This window comes from Sander lucioperca, chromosome 10 (genome assembly GCF_008315115.2).
Source record: "Sander lucioperca isolate FBNREF2018 chromosome 10, SLUC_FBN_1.2, whole genome shotgun sequence".
NCBI lineage: Eukaryota > Metazoa > Chordata > Actinopteri > Perciformes > Percidae > Sander > Sander lucioperca.
Window position 1 is genome coordinate 8,614,172 of NC_050182.1, and position 23,064 is coordinate 8,637,235.

A 23,064-nucleotide genomic window follows, 5' to 3' on the forward strand; every position below is an offset into this window, starting at 1 on the left:
TATATTATGTCAAAAACACTTAGATTGTACAAGGTTTTTTTTCATTTTTTTTATTTAACCTTTATTTAAGAAGCGAAGAAAAGCATAAGCATGAAAGACAACATACAGTTTCACATTCAATACAGTACAGAATACAGAATACAATAGGCTACATAAAATACAGATTAAAATACAGATTAAGTAGGCATTACAAAGCCGGCGCAAAGTGAGGTATAAGTAAGTCGATGGATATGCAAAAGTGATATGGTAATAACACAATATACATCAATAGACAGTCTCTATAAATGCTGAAATGTAGTAAAGAGTCAATATACAGTTAGTGTAAATTGTGGTCTAGTTCGACACACGCACAAGCACACACACACACACACACACACACACACACACACACACACACACACACACAGTCCTCCAGAGTACCCCTAGGGGGACACGTACTCCCTGCTGTCCTCCAGAGTACCCCTAGGGGGACACGTACCCCCTGCAGTCCTCCAGAGTACCCCTATGGGGACACGTACCCCCCTGCAGTCCTCCAGAGTACCACTAGGGGGACACGTACCCCCTGCAGTCCTCCCTAACCCTAACCCTAACCCTAACCCTTCAAATTTAGGTTAAGTAGGCATTACAAACCCGGCACAAAGTGAGGTCTAAGTAAGATGGATATGTGAAAGTGATATGGTAATAACACAATATACGTGAATAGACAGTCTATATAAATGCTGAGATGTAGTAAAGAGTCAATATACAGTTAGTGGAAATTGTGGTCTAGTTCGACACAGACACACACAGTAGAGGATGGATATCCGAACCGAGCCAGTTGGGACCTGTCGGTACCTGACGGGCCGGGCCGGGTTCGGACAGATATTTAGAAACTGTGTTAGAAAATGTTCGGTTTCAGGTTGGGCTTGGTCACATCAGTACGATAAGGCATTGAACATTTTAAATTTAAAAAAGCTTATTATGTAGGTGCGCGCCTGTGTTAACGTGCACTTGTTGCCCCGTGTGAGCTGATGACCTCATCTGTTGACATTTCTGAATGTCTTCCTGCAGCTGCTTCATAAAAGCTTTCACACAAACAAACGTACATGTGTCATTAGTCTGAGACAAACTGTAATACGAGTACGAGATTTTAACTGTCGGGCTTGGGTCGGGCTCGGGCAGAAAAATGCAGCCCGATCCGCACTCTAACACGCACGAGCACACGCAACCATACAAACGCGTGTGTGTGTGTGTGTGTGTGTGTGTGTGTGTGTGTGTGTGTGTGTGCAGGTGATGGAGCAGAAGTATGAAGGTAAATATGGTGCAAAAAGGGAGAGCTTGTAGAATACAATGTGAGAACTTGCAGAACAAAAAATCTGAACTTGTATGTTAAAATTTGCACTTGTAAAAATTTAATTTGCACTTATAAAAATAAAATTTGCACTTGTAAAAAATATTCACACACATGTGATCTGAATTTGAAGTCATACAAAGAAAAAAAACATGAGAGCTTGTAAAAAAAATCTGAACTTGTAAGTTGAAATTTGCACTTGTAGAAAATGTTCACACACCTGTATTCTGAATGTGAAGTTACAGAAAAAATATTCACAAATGTGTAGATTGATATTTACATGAACACAATGACAGCTGCAAACTTATAATACAACATTTACTCGTATACTTTTTATTTTACTCTGGTTCATTTTCCATCACAACCACAACTCAGTGATTACAACCTCTGGAATCTGTCACTGCAACTTCACATATGTGCTCTCTCGCATCACAAAGGGGCCAATCTGCTCCTCGACTTTCACAACACTCTTGACGATACATTTGGTGCAAAACTAATTAGTACCTGTGGACTTAGGCTGTGGAGCTCTGAGCTAACAGAACGGGAAAAGCCTTCTTATATACAGTCTATGGGAAAATCAGGGTTTCTATCGCCAGATGAGGGACAACTCTGTCTGGCTTATTTATGTAGCATGGAAACTTGGTGGAATAGCATGCTAGCGTTAGCTAGCTAACTAGCAGCCAGCCCGCTTCTAAATAAATACCTTTTAATTATCTAAACACTTTTTAACAGTCAAACTAAAACACTGGCGGTGAGCTCCACGGCCTGCAGCCGCAGACGGACTGTCATCAGTGGGTAACGACCAGCGTAGCAACACTGCTTTTGCCAGAAAGCTTCGCTGCCGACCTCGACCTGCAGTCGGAGCTCCAGCGGGACACGGAGAGCCCCACATCCGGTAGCAGCGGCCCATCCCCCGGCCATGACCAGAGCTTGCTTTGCTGATGTTGTGCATCCCTGCTAAGAATTGCACCCGCTTGGGCAGAAACAATAATTTCTGCAGAATTCATTGCTGCCGAAAATTGCATCTAGGTAGCAAGGAAATGCTACTACAGAGTCTGATAAAACATTGATGTCTCTAAACCTTCTAAAATCCTAATCATTATTGATGAACATGACAAAGAGATTTACTATTGCCTAGTTTTTAAACAGTACTTTGCCTTATAAAATCATTATTTTCCCTAGTGGATGCAATTCTCGGCAGGGATGCGAAACTTGGCACCTGTTACCCACTGATGACGGTCCGTCTGCGGCTGCAGGCCGTGGAGCTCACCGCCAGTGTTTTAGTTTGACTGTTAAAAATGTTTAGACAATTAAAAGGTATTTATTTAGAAGCGGGCTGGCTGCTAGTTAGCTAACGCTAGCATGCTATTCCACCAAGTTTCCATGCTACATAAATAAGCCAGACAGAGTTGTCCCTCATCTGGTGATAGAAACCCTGCTTTTCCCGTTCTGTTAGCTCACAGCTCCACAGCCTAAGTCCACAGGTACAAATTAGTTTTGCACCAAATGTATCGTCAAGAGTGTTGTGAAAGTCGAGGAGCAGATTGGCCACTTTGTGATGCGAGAGAGCACATATGTGAAGTTGCAGTGACAGATTCCAGAGGTTGTAATCACTGAGTTGTGGTTGTGATGGAAAATGAACCAGAGTAACAAAAAAAAAGTATACGAGTAAATGTTGCATTATAAGTTTGCAGCTGTCATTGTGTTCATGTAAATATCAATCTACACATTTGTGAATATTTTTTCTGTAACTTCACATTCAGAATACAGGTGTGTGAACATTTTCTACAAGTGCAAATTTTAACTTACAAGTTCAGATTTTTTTTCTTTTATGACTTCAAATTCAGATCACATGTGTGTGAATATTTTTTACAAGTGCAAATTAAATTTTTACAAGTGCAAATTTTAACATACAAGTTCAGATTTTTTTTTCTGCAAGTTCTCACATTGAATTCTACAAGCTCTCCCTTTTTGCACCATATTTACCTTCATAAGTATCTGTTGGCTCTCAAACAGGAGTTCAGAGGAGCGATGAAGAGTCTGCCGTGCTTCATCCAGCCGACAGCTGCACACCGAGGTCAGAGTTCAACACACACACACACACACACACACACACACACACACACACACACACACACACACACACACACTTTGGATCCAGTGAAGTCAAACATTTCCGCCTTAAACAAACATTTCCGCCTTAAACAAACATTTCCGCATACACACACACACACACACACACACACACACACACACACTCAGACACACACACACACACGCACGCACACACACACACACAGACACACTCAGTCACACACACAGACACACAAACACACACACACACACATATATACACACACACACACACACACACACACACACAGACACACTCAGTCACCCACACACACAGACACACAAACACACACACACACAGACATACACACACAGACACACAAGCACACACACACACACACACACACACACACACACACATACATACATGCCCGCGATCCTGACTTCTTTTACAATCCTCATCATAATGTTTTTCTGCTACAAAGCAACCGTTGTCTCGGTTACACCAGCCATATAACGCTGCGGCTGGCTGGTCTGGTGTGCAGGATTTGGGGACCAAATCGGATCATGCTCTGGCCGCGGGCTGCGTACGGAATCACACAGGTGTCCTCCTGAATGACACAGGTGTCCTCCTGAATCAGTCGGTGGCACAGCAGCACTGTAGCCTACTCAGGGTTACAACAGTCTATATCGGGGGTGTTCCACTTCCAGGATTGCTCCGTTGCCGCTGAAAACTCCGCCAGATTTCCCTCTTTTCCCCCGATGTCCTTCCTCTTTCTTTGTTTAATTATTAATTAAATGATTCATTCTTGTCTTTAGAACGTGATTAAAAGAAAATTCAGATGAATTATAAACATACAGATCAATGCAATGAGAAGTGGATTAATCTGCCTGTGCTTTGTTATTTGGACTAATATACTGTCTGAACCTGAGTTACCAAGGAGACCTCAAATGCACTTTCAAAGTGATGCAGAAGATTCTCATGAATCTGGATGGGCAGAGCTCGTCGTCCAAAGTACAATTACTAAAAAATAAAGCTTAAAGTAGAAATCTAAAAGGCAGTGTTTTTTTGGCTTCCTAGTTTTCACAAAGACTTTTAGTTTGTTCAGTGGAGACAGACTGTAAAAACTTGAAATGACATCCACAAATACTGAAAGATTGTAAAATAATGTTTACTTTGATTGTAAAATGATTTTTACTTAGATTGTATGAGGATGTTTACTTAGATTGTACAAGGATGTTTTTTATTTTTTTATTTAACCTTTATTTAACCAGGTAAGCCGTTGAGAACAGATGCTATTCTGAGATACAGAATACAATAGGCTACATAAAATACAGATTAAAATACAGATTAAGTAGGCATTACAAAGCCGGTGCAAAGTGAGGTATAAGTAAGTCGATGGATATGCGAAAGTGATAAGGTAATAACACAATATACATTAATAAACAGTCTCTATAAATGCTGAAATGTAGTAAAGAGTCAATATACAGTTAGTGCAAATTGTGGTCTAGCTAGTGATGTAGGTCAGGAGATGTACAAAAATTGTATGACAACAAAGGTGGAGAGAATAACAGTTGAGCATGCCAGGGCAGATGGAATAATGCAAAACAGTGTAGACATCCAAGTATTTGACCAATGTAGAATAAACTCAAATTGATTTAACTAAATTAACTAAGAACAAACATAAATTCAACAAGATACAAATGAGTTGAATGCAAATACTAATATTATGTTTAACCAACACATGTATGCTGTGTTCAAGTACCATGCTGGAGGTGGTTTGACTTAACTTGGTTTGTTTAGATGGAATATAGGTGGCATGATTAAATCATCTTCATCCATATATGTAATACATTTACTTTACTTCTAAACCATAATAATATATCATAATATACTATATTGTGTAAATATGTTAATGGTTTCTGCATAATATGCTATATTATAATGTTATCACATTCCTGTATAAATACACAAAAACAATAATTCTGACTCCTTAACCTTTGTGTTGTCTTCCCGTCGACTCCAAAACTTTTAGTTTTTCTGGCTCAAAATTTAAATTTAAAAATTTTCTTTTAAAGTTTTGGTCGTATTTTTTTGACACTTTTGTCACTTTTTACGATGTTTTTGTCAATTTGTTTCTACACTTTGACGTTTTTGTTGTTTTTTCCCACGTTTTTGAAGCTTGTTCTGACATGTTTAGCTTATGTATCTCTTTGCTCTTTTGAACTTTTCCAGCTGCCCTGGCATGCTCAACTGTTATTCTTCCCACCAATGTTGTCATACAATTTTTGCACATCTACTGACCTACATCATTCTAGACCACAATTTGCACTAAGTGTATATTGACCTATTGAATTCTGTATTCCTGTATTGTATTGAATGTAAACTGTATGTTGTCTTGCACGCTCATGCTTTATTCTTGGCCAGGTCGCCGTTGCAAATGAGAATCTGTTCTCAACGGCCTATCTGGTTAAATAAAGGTTTAATAAAAAAATTAAAAAATAAATGTTTTTTTTCCTTTTTTCAACAATCTTTTAACAATTATTTTCTTTAAATCCTATAAAACAGGAGGGTTAAACACATCATCTGTTAACATGCTGACTGTGCTGTTATTAATAACTACTCTCACCTTACCATCTCCATTTGCTCTTTAATACTTTTGTATTTTTTGTATTATTTTCTTATTTTAGTTTTATTTAACTATTATGTATGTTTTTACTCTCTAATTATCTCTACTTGTTGCTGTTTTTGCGCTGCTGCAACACCTGCATTTTCTCTCTTGAATTTTAAATGATGCATTAACAGATTAATTTGCTCAGGGTGAAGAGATACACATACCTGAATATTCAGGGGTACAAACAAAGACACTCTTAATCTTTCCCCTCCTCAGGTATGAGGAAATCTCAAAACATACACACAGACACACACACACACACACACACACACACACACACACACACACACACACACACAAACACACATACACACACACACACACACACATTATCATATGAATGTATTTATCTTGTGATGTTTCAGATACATTTGTGGTTCAGAGTCTGAAATAATGTTCAATCCAAGCTGAGCAGCACCGGTTGGTCCTGGAGTACCTGACATGTACACCTGGCCCCGCCCAGCAGAAACCTGCGTGGATCAGGAGGATGGAATAACACTAGACCACGCCCACGTAAACCAGATGTTGGAGGAGCCTATATATTTTGGAAGATAGACAGGATTCTGAACACTGCTGTCCACACTTCACAAAGAGCCGGGAGGTGTAGTGTGTTACAACACGCAGCACATGCACTAAACTGGGAACTATCCTGACGATTATCAACAGCCCCTACTGCAGACCAACTAACGCTACGCTCCTTACTGTAAGTACAATAATACCTTCAATAAAAGCTTTATGAGTAAAAAGTCAATACTTACCTGTCAACAGCCATAAACATGTAGGAAGCCATATTTGAATTCCAGCAAACTTCTAAAACTACTTTTTACAACTTCTTTATTTACCAGTACTTAAAAAATGTACAGTCATGAATTACATTCTACTTTACAATAATGCATAAGTATTTAATTTAATGTTTAATAACATTTTATGAATTTGAACTTCTTCCACAGGATGATGACTTCATCTGTGGTCTTTGTCTTGCTGGCTGTTCTAGGACAGACCAGCGGCAAATTTGGTGAGATTATTCTTTTGATTGGTTGACACAAATTATTGATATTCCCCAATTTATTCACATTTTAGTATTTAATAGACATATGCAATAGGTCTATCACATCTACATTATGTCTCTATCTATCTATCTATCTATCTATCTATCTATCTATCTATCTATCTATCTATCTTTCTATCTATCTTTCTATCTATCTATCTATCTATCTATCTATCTATCTTTCTATCTATCTATCTATCTTAATTATCACATTTCGTAACTAATCACTGCTCCAACTGGTGATTTATACCATTTAACGTGACCAATAGATGACGTTGAGCAGACAGTCACATTCAAAGTTCAATCAAATATGCTGACTGCCTGTTTTTTTTTTTTTAAATTTGGTCAGATCAACACATGTAATATGTCTGTGCCTTCCATAAACTGTCATTAATGAAACATTTTGTAACCTTGTCTAGATCCTAATATTGCTAGAGGTGGAAACGTGATTCAGTCCTCCCAGCATGGGAATGCCGTCCCTGAAAGGGCCATTGATGGAAATCGTGCTAGCAACTGGGTACACGGATCCTGTACCCACACTAAGAATGATTTAAAACCATGGTGGAGACTGGACCTCCTGAAGACATATCAGATCAACACTGTCACCATCACCAACAGAGGAGATTGTTGCCCCGAGAGAATCAATGGTGCTGAGATCCGCATTGGAAATTCCCTCAATGACAATGGCAATGATAACCCCAGGTAACTGCACTTTCTGTCTTATACAGTATTATATTCAAACATTTAACATTGGATATGTAAATTAGTAAATTAAGTTCTTTGCTTGAATCCAACGGGACCGAGTTGCGCTACGGGTTGCACGGTAAATGAGCGGTCAGGTGATGCTTTTCGATTGACGTGAAAATGGATGCTGAGGAGGTGAAACGTAGGCTGGCCTCTGGAGGACTTATTTTATTTCTTTGTTCCAACTTCCAAGTGGCCTATAGCCTACGTTAGTCATGAATAAATGATGTTAAAACATTTATAAATGACTCATTCTTGACAAAAGGCAAAAGACCTGTGTTTGTGCCTACATTTGAATAATGTCGGGCTGTAAACGGGTTCAGGCTTTTAAAATGCTGTCAGTCAAAATGTACTTGTCGGGCTCGGGCCTTGTCTGGCCTAACTTTTAAGCCCCGATTACAGCTCTAGTGTAAATTTCAGGAGATTAGTGCACTGGATATCTACATAATTCCCTAATAGAAAGCCATAGTTTTCACAGCAATATCATGATCAAAATTTAAGTACAACTAGTGGTAAGATTTATTCATAGTCTGTGTGGTAACCCAGTTTTACTCATAGTTCTGTATTTTTGTTTTTTTCTTCAGATGTGCTGTTATCTCATCTATCAAAGCTGGGACCTCTCAAAACTTTGTGTGTAATGGAATGGAAGGTCGTTATGTCAACATTGTGATTCCAGGAAGACAAGAATACCTGACACTGTGCGAGGTGGAAGTCACTGGTCAGGCTTTAGGTAACACTGCTCCAACTGGTGATTCATACCATTTAACGTGACCAATAGATGACATTGAGCAGACAGTCACATTCAAAGTTCAATCAAATACACTGACTGCCTGTTCTTTGGTGGAAAATTTGGTCAGATCAACACATGTGATATGTCTGTGCCTTCCATAAACTCTCTGTTTAATGAAACATTTTGTAACCTTGTCTAGATCCTAATATTGCTAGAGGTGGAAACGTGATTCAGTCATCCCAGCATGGAAATGCCGTCCCTGAAAGGGCCATTGATGGAAATCGTGCTAGCGACTGGGCACAGGGATCCTGTACCCACACTAAGAATGATTTAAAACCATGGTGGAGACTGGACCTCCTGAAGACATATCAGGTCAACACTGTCACCATCACCACCAGAGGAGATTGTTGCCACGAGAGAATCAATGGTGCTGAGATCCGCATTGGAAATTCCCTCAATGACAATGGCAACAGTAACCCCAGGTAACTGCACTTTCTGTCTTAAACAGTATTAGATTCAAACATTTAACACTGGATGTGTAAATTAGAGCTGAAGATCTTTGCTCGAATCCGACGGGACCCGACGGTTTCGGTCTTAATTTCTATCATTTTACACGAGCTCGAGCCGAGCTCGTGCTTGCGCTACGGGTTGCGCAGTAAATGTGCGGTCAGGTGATGCGTTTTGATTAGCGTGAAAATGGATGCTGAGGAGGTGAAACGGAGGCTGGCCCCTGGAGGACTTATTTTATTTCTTTGTTCCAACTTCCAAGTGGCCTATAGCCTACGTTAGTCATGAATAAATGATGTTAAAACATTTATAAATGACTCCTTCTTGACAAAAGGCAAAAGAGATGTGTGCGTGCGCACATGTGAATAATGTCGGGCTGTAAACGGGTTCAGGCTTTTAAAATGCTGTCAATCAAAATGTATTTGTCGGGCTTGGGCCTTGTTGGGCCGAACATTTAAGGCCCGATTACAGCTCTAGTGTAAATTACAGGAGATTAGTGCACTGGATATCTACATACTTCCCACAAAAAGCCATAGTTTTCACAGCAATACCATGATCAGAATTTAAGTACAACTAGTGGTAAGATTTATTCACAGTCTGTGTGGTAACCCAGTTTTACTCATAGTTCTGTTTTTTTGTTCAGATGTGCTGTTATCTCGTCTATCAAAGATGGGACCTCCCAAAACTTTGCGTGTAATGGAATGGAAGGTCGTTATGTCAACATTGTGATTCCTGGAAGACAAGAATACCTGACACTGTGCGAGGTGGAAGTCACTGGTCAGGCTTTAGGTAACACTGCTCCAACTGGTGATTTATACCATTTAACATGACCAATAGATGACGTTGAGCAGACAGTCACATTCAAAGTTCAATCAAATACACTGACTGCCTGTTCTTTGGTGGAAAATTTGGTCAGATCAACACATGTGATATGTCTGTGCCTTCCATAAACTCTCTGTTTAATGAAACATTTTGTAACCTTGTCTAGATCCTAATATTGCTAGAGGTGGAAATGTGATTCAGTCATCCCAGTATGGGAATGCCGTCCCTGAAAGGGCCATTGATGGAAATCGTGCTAGCGACTGGGCAGAGGGATCCTGTACCCACACTAACAATGATTTAAAACCATGGTGGAGACTGGACCTCCTGAAGACATATCAGATCAACACTGTCACCATCACCAACAGAGGAGATTGTTGCCCCGAGAGAATCAATGGTGCTGAGATCCGCATTGGAAATTCCCTCAATGACAATGGCAATGATAACCCCAGGTAACTGCACTTTCTGTCTTATATTAGATTCAAACATTTAACATTGGATGTGTAAATTAGAGCTGAAGATCTTTGCTCGAACTCGACAGGACCCGACGGGTTCGGTCTTAATTTCTATCATTGTACACGGGCTCGGGCCGGGCTCGGGCTTGTGCTACGGGTTGCGCGGTAAATGAGCTGTCAGGTGATGCGTTTCGATTAGCATGAAAATGGATGCTGAGGAGGTGAAACGGAAGCTAGCCTCTGGAGGACTTATTTTATTTCTTTGTTCCAACTTCCAAGTGGCCTATAGCCTACGTTAGTCATGAATAAATGATGTTAAAACATTTATAAATGAGTCATTCTTGAGAAAAGGCAAAAGATCTGTGTGTGCGCACATTTGAATAATGTCGGGCTGTAAACGGGTTCAGGCTTTTAAAAAGCTGTCAATCAAAATGTACTTGTCGGGCTCGGGCCGAATTCTGTCGGGCTCGGGCCTTGTCGGGCCGAACTTTTAAGGCCCGATTACAGCTCTAGTGTAAATTACAGGAGATTAGTGCCCTGGATATCTACATACTTCCCTAATAGAAAGCCATAGTTTTCACAGCAATACCATGATCAGAATTTAAGTACAACTAGTGGTAAGATTTATTCATAGTCTGTGTGGTAACCCAGTTTTACTTATTGTTCTTTTTTTTTTTTTTTTTCTTCAGATGTGCTGTTATCTCGTCTATCAAAGCTGGGACCTCCCAAAACTTTGTGTGTAATGGAATGGACGGTCGTTATGTCAACATTGTGATTCCTGGAAGACGAGAATACCTGACACTGTGCGAGGTGGAAGTCACTGGTCAGGCTTTAGGTAACACTGCTCCAACTGGGGATTTATACCATTTAATATGACCAAAAGATGACGTTGAGCAGACAGTCACATTCAAAGTTCAATCAAATACACTGACTGCCTGTTCTTTGGTGTAAAGTTTGGTCAGATCAACACATGTAATATGCCTTCCATAAACTGTCTTTCATGGAACATTTTGTAAACTTGTCTAGATACTAATATTGCTAGAGGTGGAAACGTGATTCAGTCCTCCTTGTATGAGAATGAAGTCCCTGAAAGGGCCATTGATGGGAATCGTGCTAGCAACCTGAGAGAGGGATCCTGTACCCACACTAAGAAAGATTTGAAACCATGGTGGAGACTGGACCTCCTGAAGACATATCAGATCAACAATGTCACCATCACCAACAGAGGAGATTGTTGCGCCTGGAGAATCGATGGTGCTGAGATCCGCATTGGAAATTCCCTCAATGACAATGGCAATGGTAACCCCAGGTAACTGCACTTTCTGTCATATACAGTGTTCGATTCAAACATTTAACATTGGATGTGTAAATTAGAGCTGAAAATCGTTGCCCGAACCCATCGGATCTAAATGCTATCATTGTACACGGGCTCGGGCCGGGCTCAGGCTTGCTCTCCGGGTTGCGCCAGGTCAGGAGGAGGTGAAACTGAGGCTGGGCTCTGGAGGACTTATTTTATTTTCTTTGTTCCAACTTCCAAGTGGCCTATAGCCTACGTTAGTCATGAATAAATTATGTGAAAACATTATAAATGACTAATTCTTGACACAAGGCAAAAGAGCTGTGTGCGTGCGTACATATGAATAATGTCGGGCTGTAAACGGGTTCAGGCTTTTAAAAAGCTGTCAATCAAAATGTACTTGTCGGGCTCGGGCCGAATTCTGTCGGGCCTAACTTTTAAGGCCCGATTACAGCTTTAGTGTAAATTACAGGAGATTAGTGCACTGGATATCTACATACTTCCCTAATAGAAAGCCATAGTTTTCACAGCAATAGCCTGATCAGAATTTAAGTACAACTAGTGGTAAGATTTATTAATAGTCTGTGTGGTAACCAAGTTACAATGTTGTATACTGTTTTTATTGAAAGTGTTTTAACATGCTGTATTATCTGCTGGTTCGGAAATGCCACTGAGTCATAGAAAAAGACAATCAGAAAAACAGTTACAACTGCCAGCAAGTTACTTGGGATAACACTACCGAGCATTACTGCTTAACATATTTACAAAGACAGACTGGTGAGAAAGGCCAATAACATTGTATGTGACTGCACACCCCCCCTGGCATCTCATTTTAAACTACTGCCATCTAGGCGTCATTTCTGCCAACCCCTTCTTACTAAGAACAGATCCAAATTCTGTTTTGTACTACAAGCCAGAAATCACTCAATCAGTCAAAATAAGCTAGATGTCCAGCTGGCCTGGTCATACCCAAGGGTGTATAGTGTATTGTAGTGTGTGATGTATGTTCTTCATGTTGTCTGTCGGTGTCTGATATAGGGACTATTTGTTTGTATCATATGTCTGATGTCTTGTCATGAAGGGCCTTGTGACTATGCCGCAAACCCAACTGCCCCACAGGGACAATAAAGTTATCTACTACTACTAGTTTTACTCATAGTTCTGTTTCATTGTATTTTTCTTCAGATGTGCTGTTATCTCGTCTATCAAAGCTGGGACCTCCCAAACCTTTGTGTGTAATGGAATGGAAGGTCGTTATGTCAACATTGTGATTCCTGGAAGACGAGAATACCTGACACTGTGTGAGGTGGAAGTCACTGGGACAGTATCATAGGAAATTGATTCTAAAATAATTTCTTCATGTTCACTTAATTTTAACGCTAGTCTATGCAAGTTTGCGTATTTGGTTTATTTGGTTTTTGATTCGCACACAGAGCATATCTGAAGTAAAATACTTGGTATTACATAAGGTCAGGACAATCGTATGCTGAAGCTTTATGTAAAACTGATACAGATGGTTGTTTTATACATTAGCTAACATAAAATAAAGGTTATTGTTCAAATTTAAATAGCGAACAAAAGACATACAGCTCTAGTAACTGATTATACCTACTATTGTGTGCCATGAGAGCAGCGAGAGATGCATTATTAAACAGAACTGTGGGAAAATGAAAGCAACGGGTGAGAAATTATATACAGTGCACTGGCTGCATTGTATTTGTTGTAACTTTTCTTGTGCTTGTTTCTATCTACTCTTCTTAAATATACTTGCAAAATAAACATTACTTTTTAAGCAAATCTGTGTGTGTGTGTGTGGTGTCTTAAATAGTAATGCTGTGATGCTGTATGAAGAGGAATCCGCCGACACTGATCTTGATTATAAAAAGGTTTATTACAAACAAAGATTCAGCATCAATTTAACAGACCCATGGATATCTGGAGAGACGACCGACCCAATCTTCAAAATTTGCCGCTCTGACTTTTCTTTGTGTGAGCAACGTATATATCCTATGCATTGTATCAACATAGGACGTAATTTTGTAAGTATACCATTGGATGGGTAACTGACCAATCGATGCCTGTTATCTGGCACAACTCCAAAAAAGGTCTCTTCTGTCTTGGGGGGACCCCTACTCATGTTAACAATTTCCAGATGTTCTCAGTGAATGTAGAGTAAAGTTCATAGGACTCCCTTATAACAAACCTTTAAGCAAAGTTTATAGAAAGTTATAGAATGGTCATATACTACATATTTCCCCCCTTCGAGACTTAATAAAGTCTCGAAAACAAGAAGAGTAGGAATAACATTTCTCATTATAACATGTTCCTTATAATATAACTTTCGGAGTGTAAACAAATTTATAGAGTGTAACAAAACTTAATTGTTGGAGTGTGAGAGCGAAAAACCCATCTGGCAGCTGTCTTTTCAAATAACCATCAATCAATCAAGATAGGAAAATTCTCTCACGGTCCCTCTGCCTAGGCGACCACCTTGGTACTCCAGATCAATTAGAAAATAAATCTTTATCAATTTATGTAGAATTAGGGTTTAAGCGATTACATGTGAAAACCTCAGAAAATGAAATAAAATCAAAACAATGTCCAAATTCAGGCAGGTCGACCCTTCGGATCTGAAAAAAGGACTTCTATTTCCTGCCTAGACCCCATTTCCCTAAGCGTCAAAAAAGAAAAACATCTGAGATCTCCATATATTCACTTCATGACAAAAAACATCATTCTTCAAACAATCAATGCAAGAACATTATACATAGTATATGTTACTCTGCAAACATGTATATATATATCAGACAAACACAGGAATGTAGTCCACTACATTGCAGCTTCTCAGTAATGTTGATGTGGTGAAATCTGAACAGATCCACACCATCCTGGTTCAGAAGTCTCCTAGTTCCTTCATATTGTCCATATTTGTATCTGAATCTCCCTCTGCACATTACCCCATATGCTCTGGAAGAAAAGAAAACACTGACCAGTATCGTTTGCAAAACAACACATGAAAATTAAAAACATCAAATAAAAATAAAAAATAATAATATCAAAAATAATATATAATAAATAATAATATCAAAAATAATATATAATAATATGAATCACATTCCAATTCCATTTCCCCCCTTTGATTAATAAGACGATACTAAATACCACTACAAAATCCAAAGAAATGTGAAAAAAAAGCATACAGTAAAAAAAAACTGAAAAATTAAACCAAACCCTCATTTTAAACAAAATGTCTAATTCCCTCTTCGCCGACCATTGATAGTCAGCAACAAAAGTTATGGTTTCTAAGAAATAACTCTTATCCTGATGCATCAATCACACCGTCAACAAATTAAATCAAACAAATCATAAACATCCCTTTTTAACACGTCTTGGTGTAGCCAATTGGGGATTAGAGAAGACCAAACTTATTTAAAGAGCCAATCATTTTATAGCATGTAATTACTTGCTTTGTACAAAGTACCACACAAAAGTCTCTCCTCACTGTTTGGTTACCAGATGGTGGGTGTAATAAATCTCCTTATGTCCAACTCTGTCAACCTCATCTATGTGACATTCCTGTTTAAATTAGACACAAGACAAACCAAGTCTGCTTGCTAATGTAATATGCAGAACAATCGTTCCTCTCCAGTAAATTGTCTCAGTAATTAATAAGCCAAAATTGTAATCAATATCAAAATTCAATGAACTACAGAGCTTCACTCTGGAGTTTTTGTAAGTTATTATTATTTGGTTTTTACCCTTTAACTCTACAGACTTCATTAACACCACTGCAACTTATGCAGAATAGTGAAATTCAAATCAGATTTCTAAACCTCTATATAAATAACAAAAAATGCCGATCCATCATTGGGCTATAATAACTGATTTCCATTCGCAAATCTTAGAGAGAAGTCATGAACAAATGACTGGTACACTATAAACAGAAAATAAACCAATGCAAACAAACTTTTAATTTGACTAAAATATATCTGTGATTGGAAGTTGTCTTATCTTTTCTCACATTATCACTGCTAATGTTTTTATGCATTCTCTATGCATCCCTATTTTACTTATAGTTACACAATTGTTCTAAGCTTACTTTTAACCAAATTCTGAGAACAGCACTCTCAATCTGCTGTTTGTAACAACTTTACATCAATCCAATTCAAATTCATACATGAAATTACTTCCCAATAAATTATCTGGGCAACAATCAAATAATAGAAACATCTTCAAAAGTTGCCTATGTCATTGGACCACAAAAATAAAACAGTGAAATGTTCTTTTAACATTTCCTGACACAGCAACCAAAGTAGCATATTTGTCACTAGTCTTGTTAGAAGCTGTCACAGGAAAATCATTACAAATTTAACAGAATAGATTTCACCAGTACTGACGAAATGTAAGGTTTTCATACCAATTTGCTTAATTTAGATGTCTTAACCCTTCACATAGGTGTATTCACATAGGAGTAACTCTATTTTAAAAGTAAAAATAATTACTTCTTTAGAGTAATTGTATTTTCAAATTGTGTGTTTGTCGGTGCATTACCTCCTTTTTATGTGTTGATGCGTCAATGCGTCGATGCGTCGATGCGTCGATGCGTCGATGCGTCAGTGTGTCGATGCGTCAGAGCAAATCCGATCTCTCTCACTCCTCCCTCTTTCTCTGGTCAGTCTGCTGATGTCAACGCTCATCTGTGCAGATCTGTATAAACTTGTGACTGTCCTTGTCCTTGAGCTCAATTGTTGGATCCCTTTCTGGTCCTGATGACACCAGCTGACACCCCCTTTTCAGATCTTCTGGGCATCTCTAGAATCCTGGTTCCGGACCCCTGTAAGGGTTCGTCGGTCCTCTTCTGTAATTTCCTCTGGAGTTTCTTCCTGGTCTATTAAAATCACGGGCAAAGTGTCCATCCTGTCCACAAGTAAAACACGCTTGTGGTGATTGCATAAAGTATGAATCAAATCTTCTTCCTCTTCCTCTGCCTAAGCTTCCTCGTCCTCTTCCTCTCCAGTTCTGTATCTGTCCACAAACTGGATATAAAACAACTGGAACCACTAATGGTGGTTGGAGCAATTGCGGTTGGACGTGGCTCGGCTGAAGTTGTGGCGGTGAATGTTGATTTGGTGGGCATTGATTCTGCCTAACCAAACCCTGCTTCTTGTCCTTCTTATTCTCCACCAGCTGCATTTGATTGAGTTTTCTAAGAGTTTCTCGGTCCTGTTCTTTTATTTTTTGGGACTCTTTTTTCAGCAATTTGTCCCTCTGAATCTTCAGCTTCTCCAAGTATGACATGCATTGCTCCATGTCTTTTTCAATCTCTTCTATGCTAGACGCTGCAGGATGAAATCCTGTAGCTCCTCTGCTCTCTAAATCTTCATCGCTGTCTCCATCTTCACTTTCATCACACTCTTCTGAATCACTCTGTTCATCATCATCATCATCATCCTTTGTCTTGCTAAACCTCAGTCTGTCCTTGGTTTCCAGATGTTTCATTTTCTTCTTACTTTTGGAGCTTGGATTCATCTCTATGGTTGTTTCAGCTTCTCAATTATTAGTTCATCTGTGAATGTTTCACCAAAGTACTTTGTAGGCATGTGTGACGTTACTTCTTTAATGTCAGTCTCTGGTCATGCCCTGACAGCCATCTGGGTGTCCACTTCAGTCACTTAACCATAGACAGTTATTAATCTGTCGCCCCTCCTTCTCTGCTGCTCCAGCTCCAGATGCAGTTTCTGGTGCAAGTGGGTGGGGGATGGGACCAAACAAATCAGCTTGTAGAGGAGTAAGACAGGTCTGCTCTGACATCCATCGAGGCACACTGAATAAACACAAAACACAACACCTCCGAGAAGCATTACTTGTACTTTTAATCATACTCATTTTAGTTTTCTTGCTTCTAACCTATGACCTCATTGATTCAAAATGTTGCTACAAAAATATTACCTAAGTAAGAAAAGTATCATAAAATATGTACTTAAAGTATCAAAAGTAACAATGTAGAAAAATCCTCACATTTCTGAAACTAGAAATGATCCCAACAGTCCTGTCAACTAACTAAATATTTCAACAGCTAATCAGTTCAACTGGACTTATAGGCCTATATATTTGTTGGACAGTCTAACAACAATAAAACATCATATTCCATAAACATATGTTTGTTCTACACAAATCCTAATTAATTTCTTATATGTCAGATTACAATAATATCCAAAAGCAATTTGTCTTGAAAATTACCATTAGTCATTCCTGAAAATGACATGATTTATCTCTTTTCCCTAAGTTTTGTGCTTATGGTATAGCAGTTTTTACTATTTTCATCAAAACATTTACCCTCCTGTAGATTGTAACCCCAATGCTACAGTTGTCTCTGTAACAACAATATTAGTATGAACTCCAGTATCCTAATTCAAAAGTACATTTATCTCTTTCTTTGTCTTTCTGTCACTTTCTCAACACTCTCTTTCTGTCTTTAACCACCTTAGTACCTTATTGTACCCTTAACTTTCTCTTAAAGTCATGCCTTTTTCCATTATCCCATAAAACTTTCTTTTCCCTTTATACAGCGTACACTTAACATCTTCTCTCAGCTTTCCTGACCATCTTTTGTAACAAAAGACAAAATGTTTGATTAGGATTGAATTACTCGCTGTTTCTTTACAGGAATCAGATTCATTCATTCTGTTTTCCACCTTCACAAATGTCACTCATTTCCTTGGTGCAATGACATAACCACAGGTGACAGTGGAGAACTTTAGCAAAATCAAAAACCTTATATAATTATCAAATTTTGAATTGTTTTATTCAAAGTAAAATCATTTTAGATGCCTCGCCACTCAAAACAAGTGGTCCAACATTTTAAAATGGCAGCGGTGACAATCCTGAAGCCCATCAATCAGTCCTCTCATCTCTTACTTTCAATAGAGGTATAGAGGCTGGACTTTTCTTAATCCAGGGTGATCAATCACTGATTTGAGTTCCAGCAAATCACCTATGCCAACTATTAATCTCTCCTTTTTTCCTTTTTCTTTCAGGCCTGAGCCTTATTATCCTACTTTTTTCCTCAAATCTTTCTCCCAATTTTTCTTATCATGCTTCAGAAGCAAGCATAGTTAAGGCTTCCTAATTAGAAGGACATTTCAAATTCTAATGCCATTCTCTAGGTGTTTATGACATTTTCTCTCTCTTTTTTTTTTATCCATCAACATAACTCTCATTTATAAATTTAATGGATCTTAATCGCACAGTTTCATAGTCAAGCAACAGCCACTTTAATGTTTTACTAAGCTACACTTAACCCCCCTTCTCCTTTAGCTGCTCCGTCTCTGCCTTTAGTGCAGGCAAGGAGTGGTCTAAACTTTCTGTGAAAACTTGAATTCCTAGCATTCTTGGGCATGCGCAGATCAGTCAGCAGTGTGATTCCACAGTGAGTGGAACTCCACTGGAGTTAAGGAACTTAGGCTCACACTCAACCAAAAGAATAGCTAAAGAATCACTCAGCTTACTTCAACATAAAATTTCTTAATCTCACTAGTTTCAAAGCGGCAGATAATGCAAATAGCAATATGCTATCATAAAGCAGTTTAAACAATCTCAAAGAAATCAGAGAAAACTTAATGATTCTTACAAATTCTCTCAACAGACAGACCTATTGTCTCTCCATTTTTCCCTTCAACAGACCACATTAAAACAACAATGACACAGGACAAAACAAACCAACACAAAACATAAAACACAAATACTAGTTTGAAGCTTCTTATTTATACTATAGGTTAGACTAATCTATTTTCACGTCCTCCAAAGGGGCTCATAAGTTTTAGCAATTTCTGAAAACGTTCTCCTTCGAAGAAGACTCATAAGATTATTAAACAAAAGTCCTCCCAAAGAAGGCTCATACATTTTAACACTTTTGAAAACATTCTCTTCAAAAAGAGACAAAGAGAGAATTTTAGCCATAATGAACAGAATATTTTTCCTTACAGATAACTAAAACTCCTGTTTTCAACCAAAACATATATGTATATATATATCTAATATATTAGGATCCTTATGACGCACGCACAGCCTATCACACACACAGCAGAAACACCACTGTTCACACTCACACCGCTGCTCACACACACTCTCTCTCATACACACAAAAGTCGACATCATTCATGCATGTAATTCCTAAAGAGAGTCTGCTTTCCGCCGTATTGTTTTTTTTGTCTTTTTTTTTTTTTTGTTATTTTGCTACCTAGGTATAGACGTCCAATGGGGTCTGCTTCGAACATTATTCGTCAACAATGCATCGAGTGGTAAACTTACCATTGAACTGTTAGTCTACACCTCAGTTCTCAGAACTGGCTCAAACTTTTCATCTAATAAAAGTTCAAGACTACGGCCCACCTGTGATCGCCTTTTTTCAAAGGGCTTTTTATCAGATTAACGGCGTTATCCTTTATTCTTTGTTTTTGTTGGTTTCTCTTTATTGTTCCTGTTCTTTTCTGTATTCTTTTATTTTCTCTTATTTCCTTTTATCTTCTCCTTATTACTTCTTGTTTTTATTTTCTCTTGTTTCCTTTTTCTTTCTTTATGTTGTTTAAGCCAAATTGCCCTGGCCAGGGTTATCAACTGTTTTCTTTAATCCAATTTGCCTATTCCTTAAAATCTTTTCACATTATCTATGTGAATATTCCTTAATCCCTTACTTTTTTCTCCCTTTTCTCTATTTCTTCACTTAAATTTCCTTTTCCTCTGTTTCTCTAACTTTTTTATGCCTTTGCTTCATTTGTCTCATATTCCCTTTCCTCTGTTTCTCTAGCTTCCTTAAAGCATTTGCTTTGTTTTCTTCTTATTTCTCATATGTTAACTCACACTTCCCTCTGTCTGCGTTGATTTTAACGCAAATAAATTAAAACGGAACCCCATCACACAGCAATCACTACACAAAATACACACAGATTCGACACGGTGCAATCCCTCAACGCACACACAGAGCCACACATGAACTGACCAGCGCCCAAATTGTGAGAAAGCTCACCTCATAGTCGACCAATGAAGCGGGAGTCAGTCCCTGGTTGCCCATGATGAAACGATGACCTGGGAGATGCAACCGATCCCATCCTCGTCGCCAAAATTGTGGTGTCTTAAATAGTAATGCTGTGATGCTGTATGAAGAGGAATCCGCCGACACTGATCTTGATTATAAAAAGGTTTATTACAAACAAAGATTCAGCATCAATTTAACAGACCCATGGATATCTGGAGAGACGACCGACCCAATCTTCAAAATTTGCCGCTCTGACTTTTCTTTGTGTGAGCAACGTATATATCCTATGCATTGTATCAACATAGGACGTAATTTTGTAAGTATACCATTGGATGGGTAACTGACCAATCGATGCCTGTTATCTGGCACAACTCCAAAAAAGGTCTCTTCTGTCTTGGGGGGACCCCTACTCATGTTAACAATTTCCAGATGTTCTCAGTGAATGTAGAGTAAAGTTCATAGGACTCCCTTATAACAAACCTTTAAGCAAAGTTTATAGAAAGTTATAGAATGGTCATATACTACATGTGTTTGTGTTTTTCCTCATTGTCTGTTTGTCCAGACTTGCTTGGCTGTCTTTTCAAATGAGTATATTTTTTGGGTAGCACAGCATACAGAGAGAAACAACAGCATATAGCTAAGAGGCCTATACTGTACATGTTTAAATGTTTTTCCTACATCTTCAGAGAAAGCAGCAACATACCTGTCTTAGATGTAAGTCATGCATCAAATCAGTTTAATTTTGATAGACAGTCACATCTGTAGTTACATTTTCTACTGGTATGATCTTATACTTATCTGAAATTTGGTGGGGCGAACATACTTTTGGGGGACGTGTCTAAAATGATGGAGAACTCATCAAGAATATTTCCTTTTGATGGAATGGTGTAGCAATAAAAACATGACGTTTGGTTTGAATATTTCACGCTTAATTACCTTCATATACCAACTTTAATGAAGAGCTTGAACAATTGATAAACAATGACATACTTCTTGAACTTTAAAGTAATTTAGGTGAAATGTGAGGGCAAAATCAGGGTTTATGATGAATATGTGAATAATAACTATTGATAACTAGGCTGCCGGCAAACCAGCAACTAAGTTTGGGAAACATCCTTTAAACACACATGAGAGGGTACACAACGGCAATTACACTAAGTACTTTCCACCTGCATTCCCAGAATGTCGTGTTCTCCTGAACATAGTAATTACTTAGCTCTAGTGTGTCTACGACGCACGTAATTCTCGGCCCTTAATGCCAGGACCAAAGGCGGCAGTGGGAGAACAGAGCAAAACCCAAAACCTTATAAAGTGGTCAAAGTTAAATCAGTCAAAGTTGAATTATTTCAGATTTCTCACTGCTTAAAGCAGCCATATTATGCTCATTTTCAGGTTCATAATTGTATTTTAAGGTTGTACCAGAATAGGTTTACATGGTTTAATTTTCAAAAAACACCATATTCGTGTTGTACTGCAGTGCTCTCTCTCACTGCTGCAGATCCTCTTTCCAGCTGGTCTCTGTTTTAGCTACAGAGTGAGACCTCTTTTCTTCTTCTTCTTCTGTACTATCTTTGATTGCACTGCACATGCCCAGTAGCTCAGATGTAGATCATGTCAGCTAGCTAGCTCCATAGACAGTAAAAGAAAGGCTGTTTCTACAACTTTGGTCAGTTACAAGGCAGGATTAGCTGGGAGACTTCTAAATGAGGGCGCACATGTAAGTAGTTCTTTTGTAGATTATGGTGAACTTGTGTGTGTTGTAGCAGTGCTTTGCTATTGAGAACGAGGTAGCATGCTAGCGTTAGCCATAGCGTTAGCATGCTAACGCTACGAGCTAATGGTTGCGGTTAGCCTGCTCATTTCGGCTTGTGACGTCACAAGCCGTGTCGATTTTCAACAGCTCACCCAGAGACTGAAGGCAGGACACATTCAGGAACCGTATCTCACTCTAAACAGTATGGGTGGATTTTTTTCAAAGTTTGTATGTGTGTGGAAGCACCAGAGACACAACATAACATCCCAAATCCCAGAAAAAGTGATTTTTTTCATAATATGGGCACTTTAAGACAACGTGATCCGACTCTCTTGAGATGACGGTGGTGACTATCTGGGGCCACCAACAGCCAGTCCTATTATCTCTGAAACATCAACGAGGTAGAGGCTGGGGAAGTTCTCCCCCAGGATGATCAGTCACCGCTGAACCGGGCTCCAAGAGCAAATCATGCAACGCCATCCCACTTCTGACACAAAGTTTGTGGTAGAAATTCTAATGGATAAAAGGTGAGATCTGAAATAAAACTTTAGTCAACAAGTAAATGTTTATTCTTTCAAAAAAATAATAAAAACTTATAG

At 38.7% G+C, this 23,064-nt stretch overlaps 1 protein-coding gene across 1 annotated transcript in view; it reads left to right on the forward strand.

The window, feature by feature from the left end:
• The window catches only part of LOC116058371, a 72,171-nt gene extending 58,699 nt beyond the window's left edge, over nucleotides 1–13,472 (forward strand). The window contains exons 38-44 of the mRNA XM_036006114.1: nucleotides 8,520–8,618; nucleotides 8,800–9,082; nucleotides 9,751–9,896; nucleotides 10,096–10,378; nucleotides 11,071–11,216; nucleotides 11,408–11,690; nucleotides 12,864–13,472. Coding sequence (XP_035862007.1) covers nucleotides 8,520–8,618; nucleotides 8,800–9,082; nucleotides 9,751–9,896; nucleotides 10,096–10,378; nucleotides 11,071–11,216; nucleotides 11,408–11,690; nucleotides 12,864–13,011 — 1,388 coding nt within the window. The 3' untranslated portion in view covers nucleotides 13,012–13,472. The remainder of the gene's footprint in view (nucleotides 1–8,519; nucleotides 8,619–8,799; nucleotides 9,083–9,750; nucleotides 9,897–10,095; nucleotides 10,379–11,070; nucleotides 11,217–11,407; nucleotides 11,691–12,863) is intronic.
• Nucleotides 13,473–23,064: the final 9,592 nt, after the last annotated feature.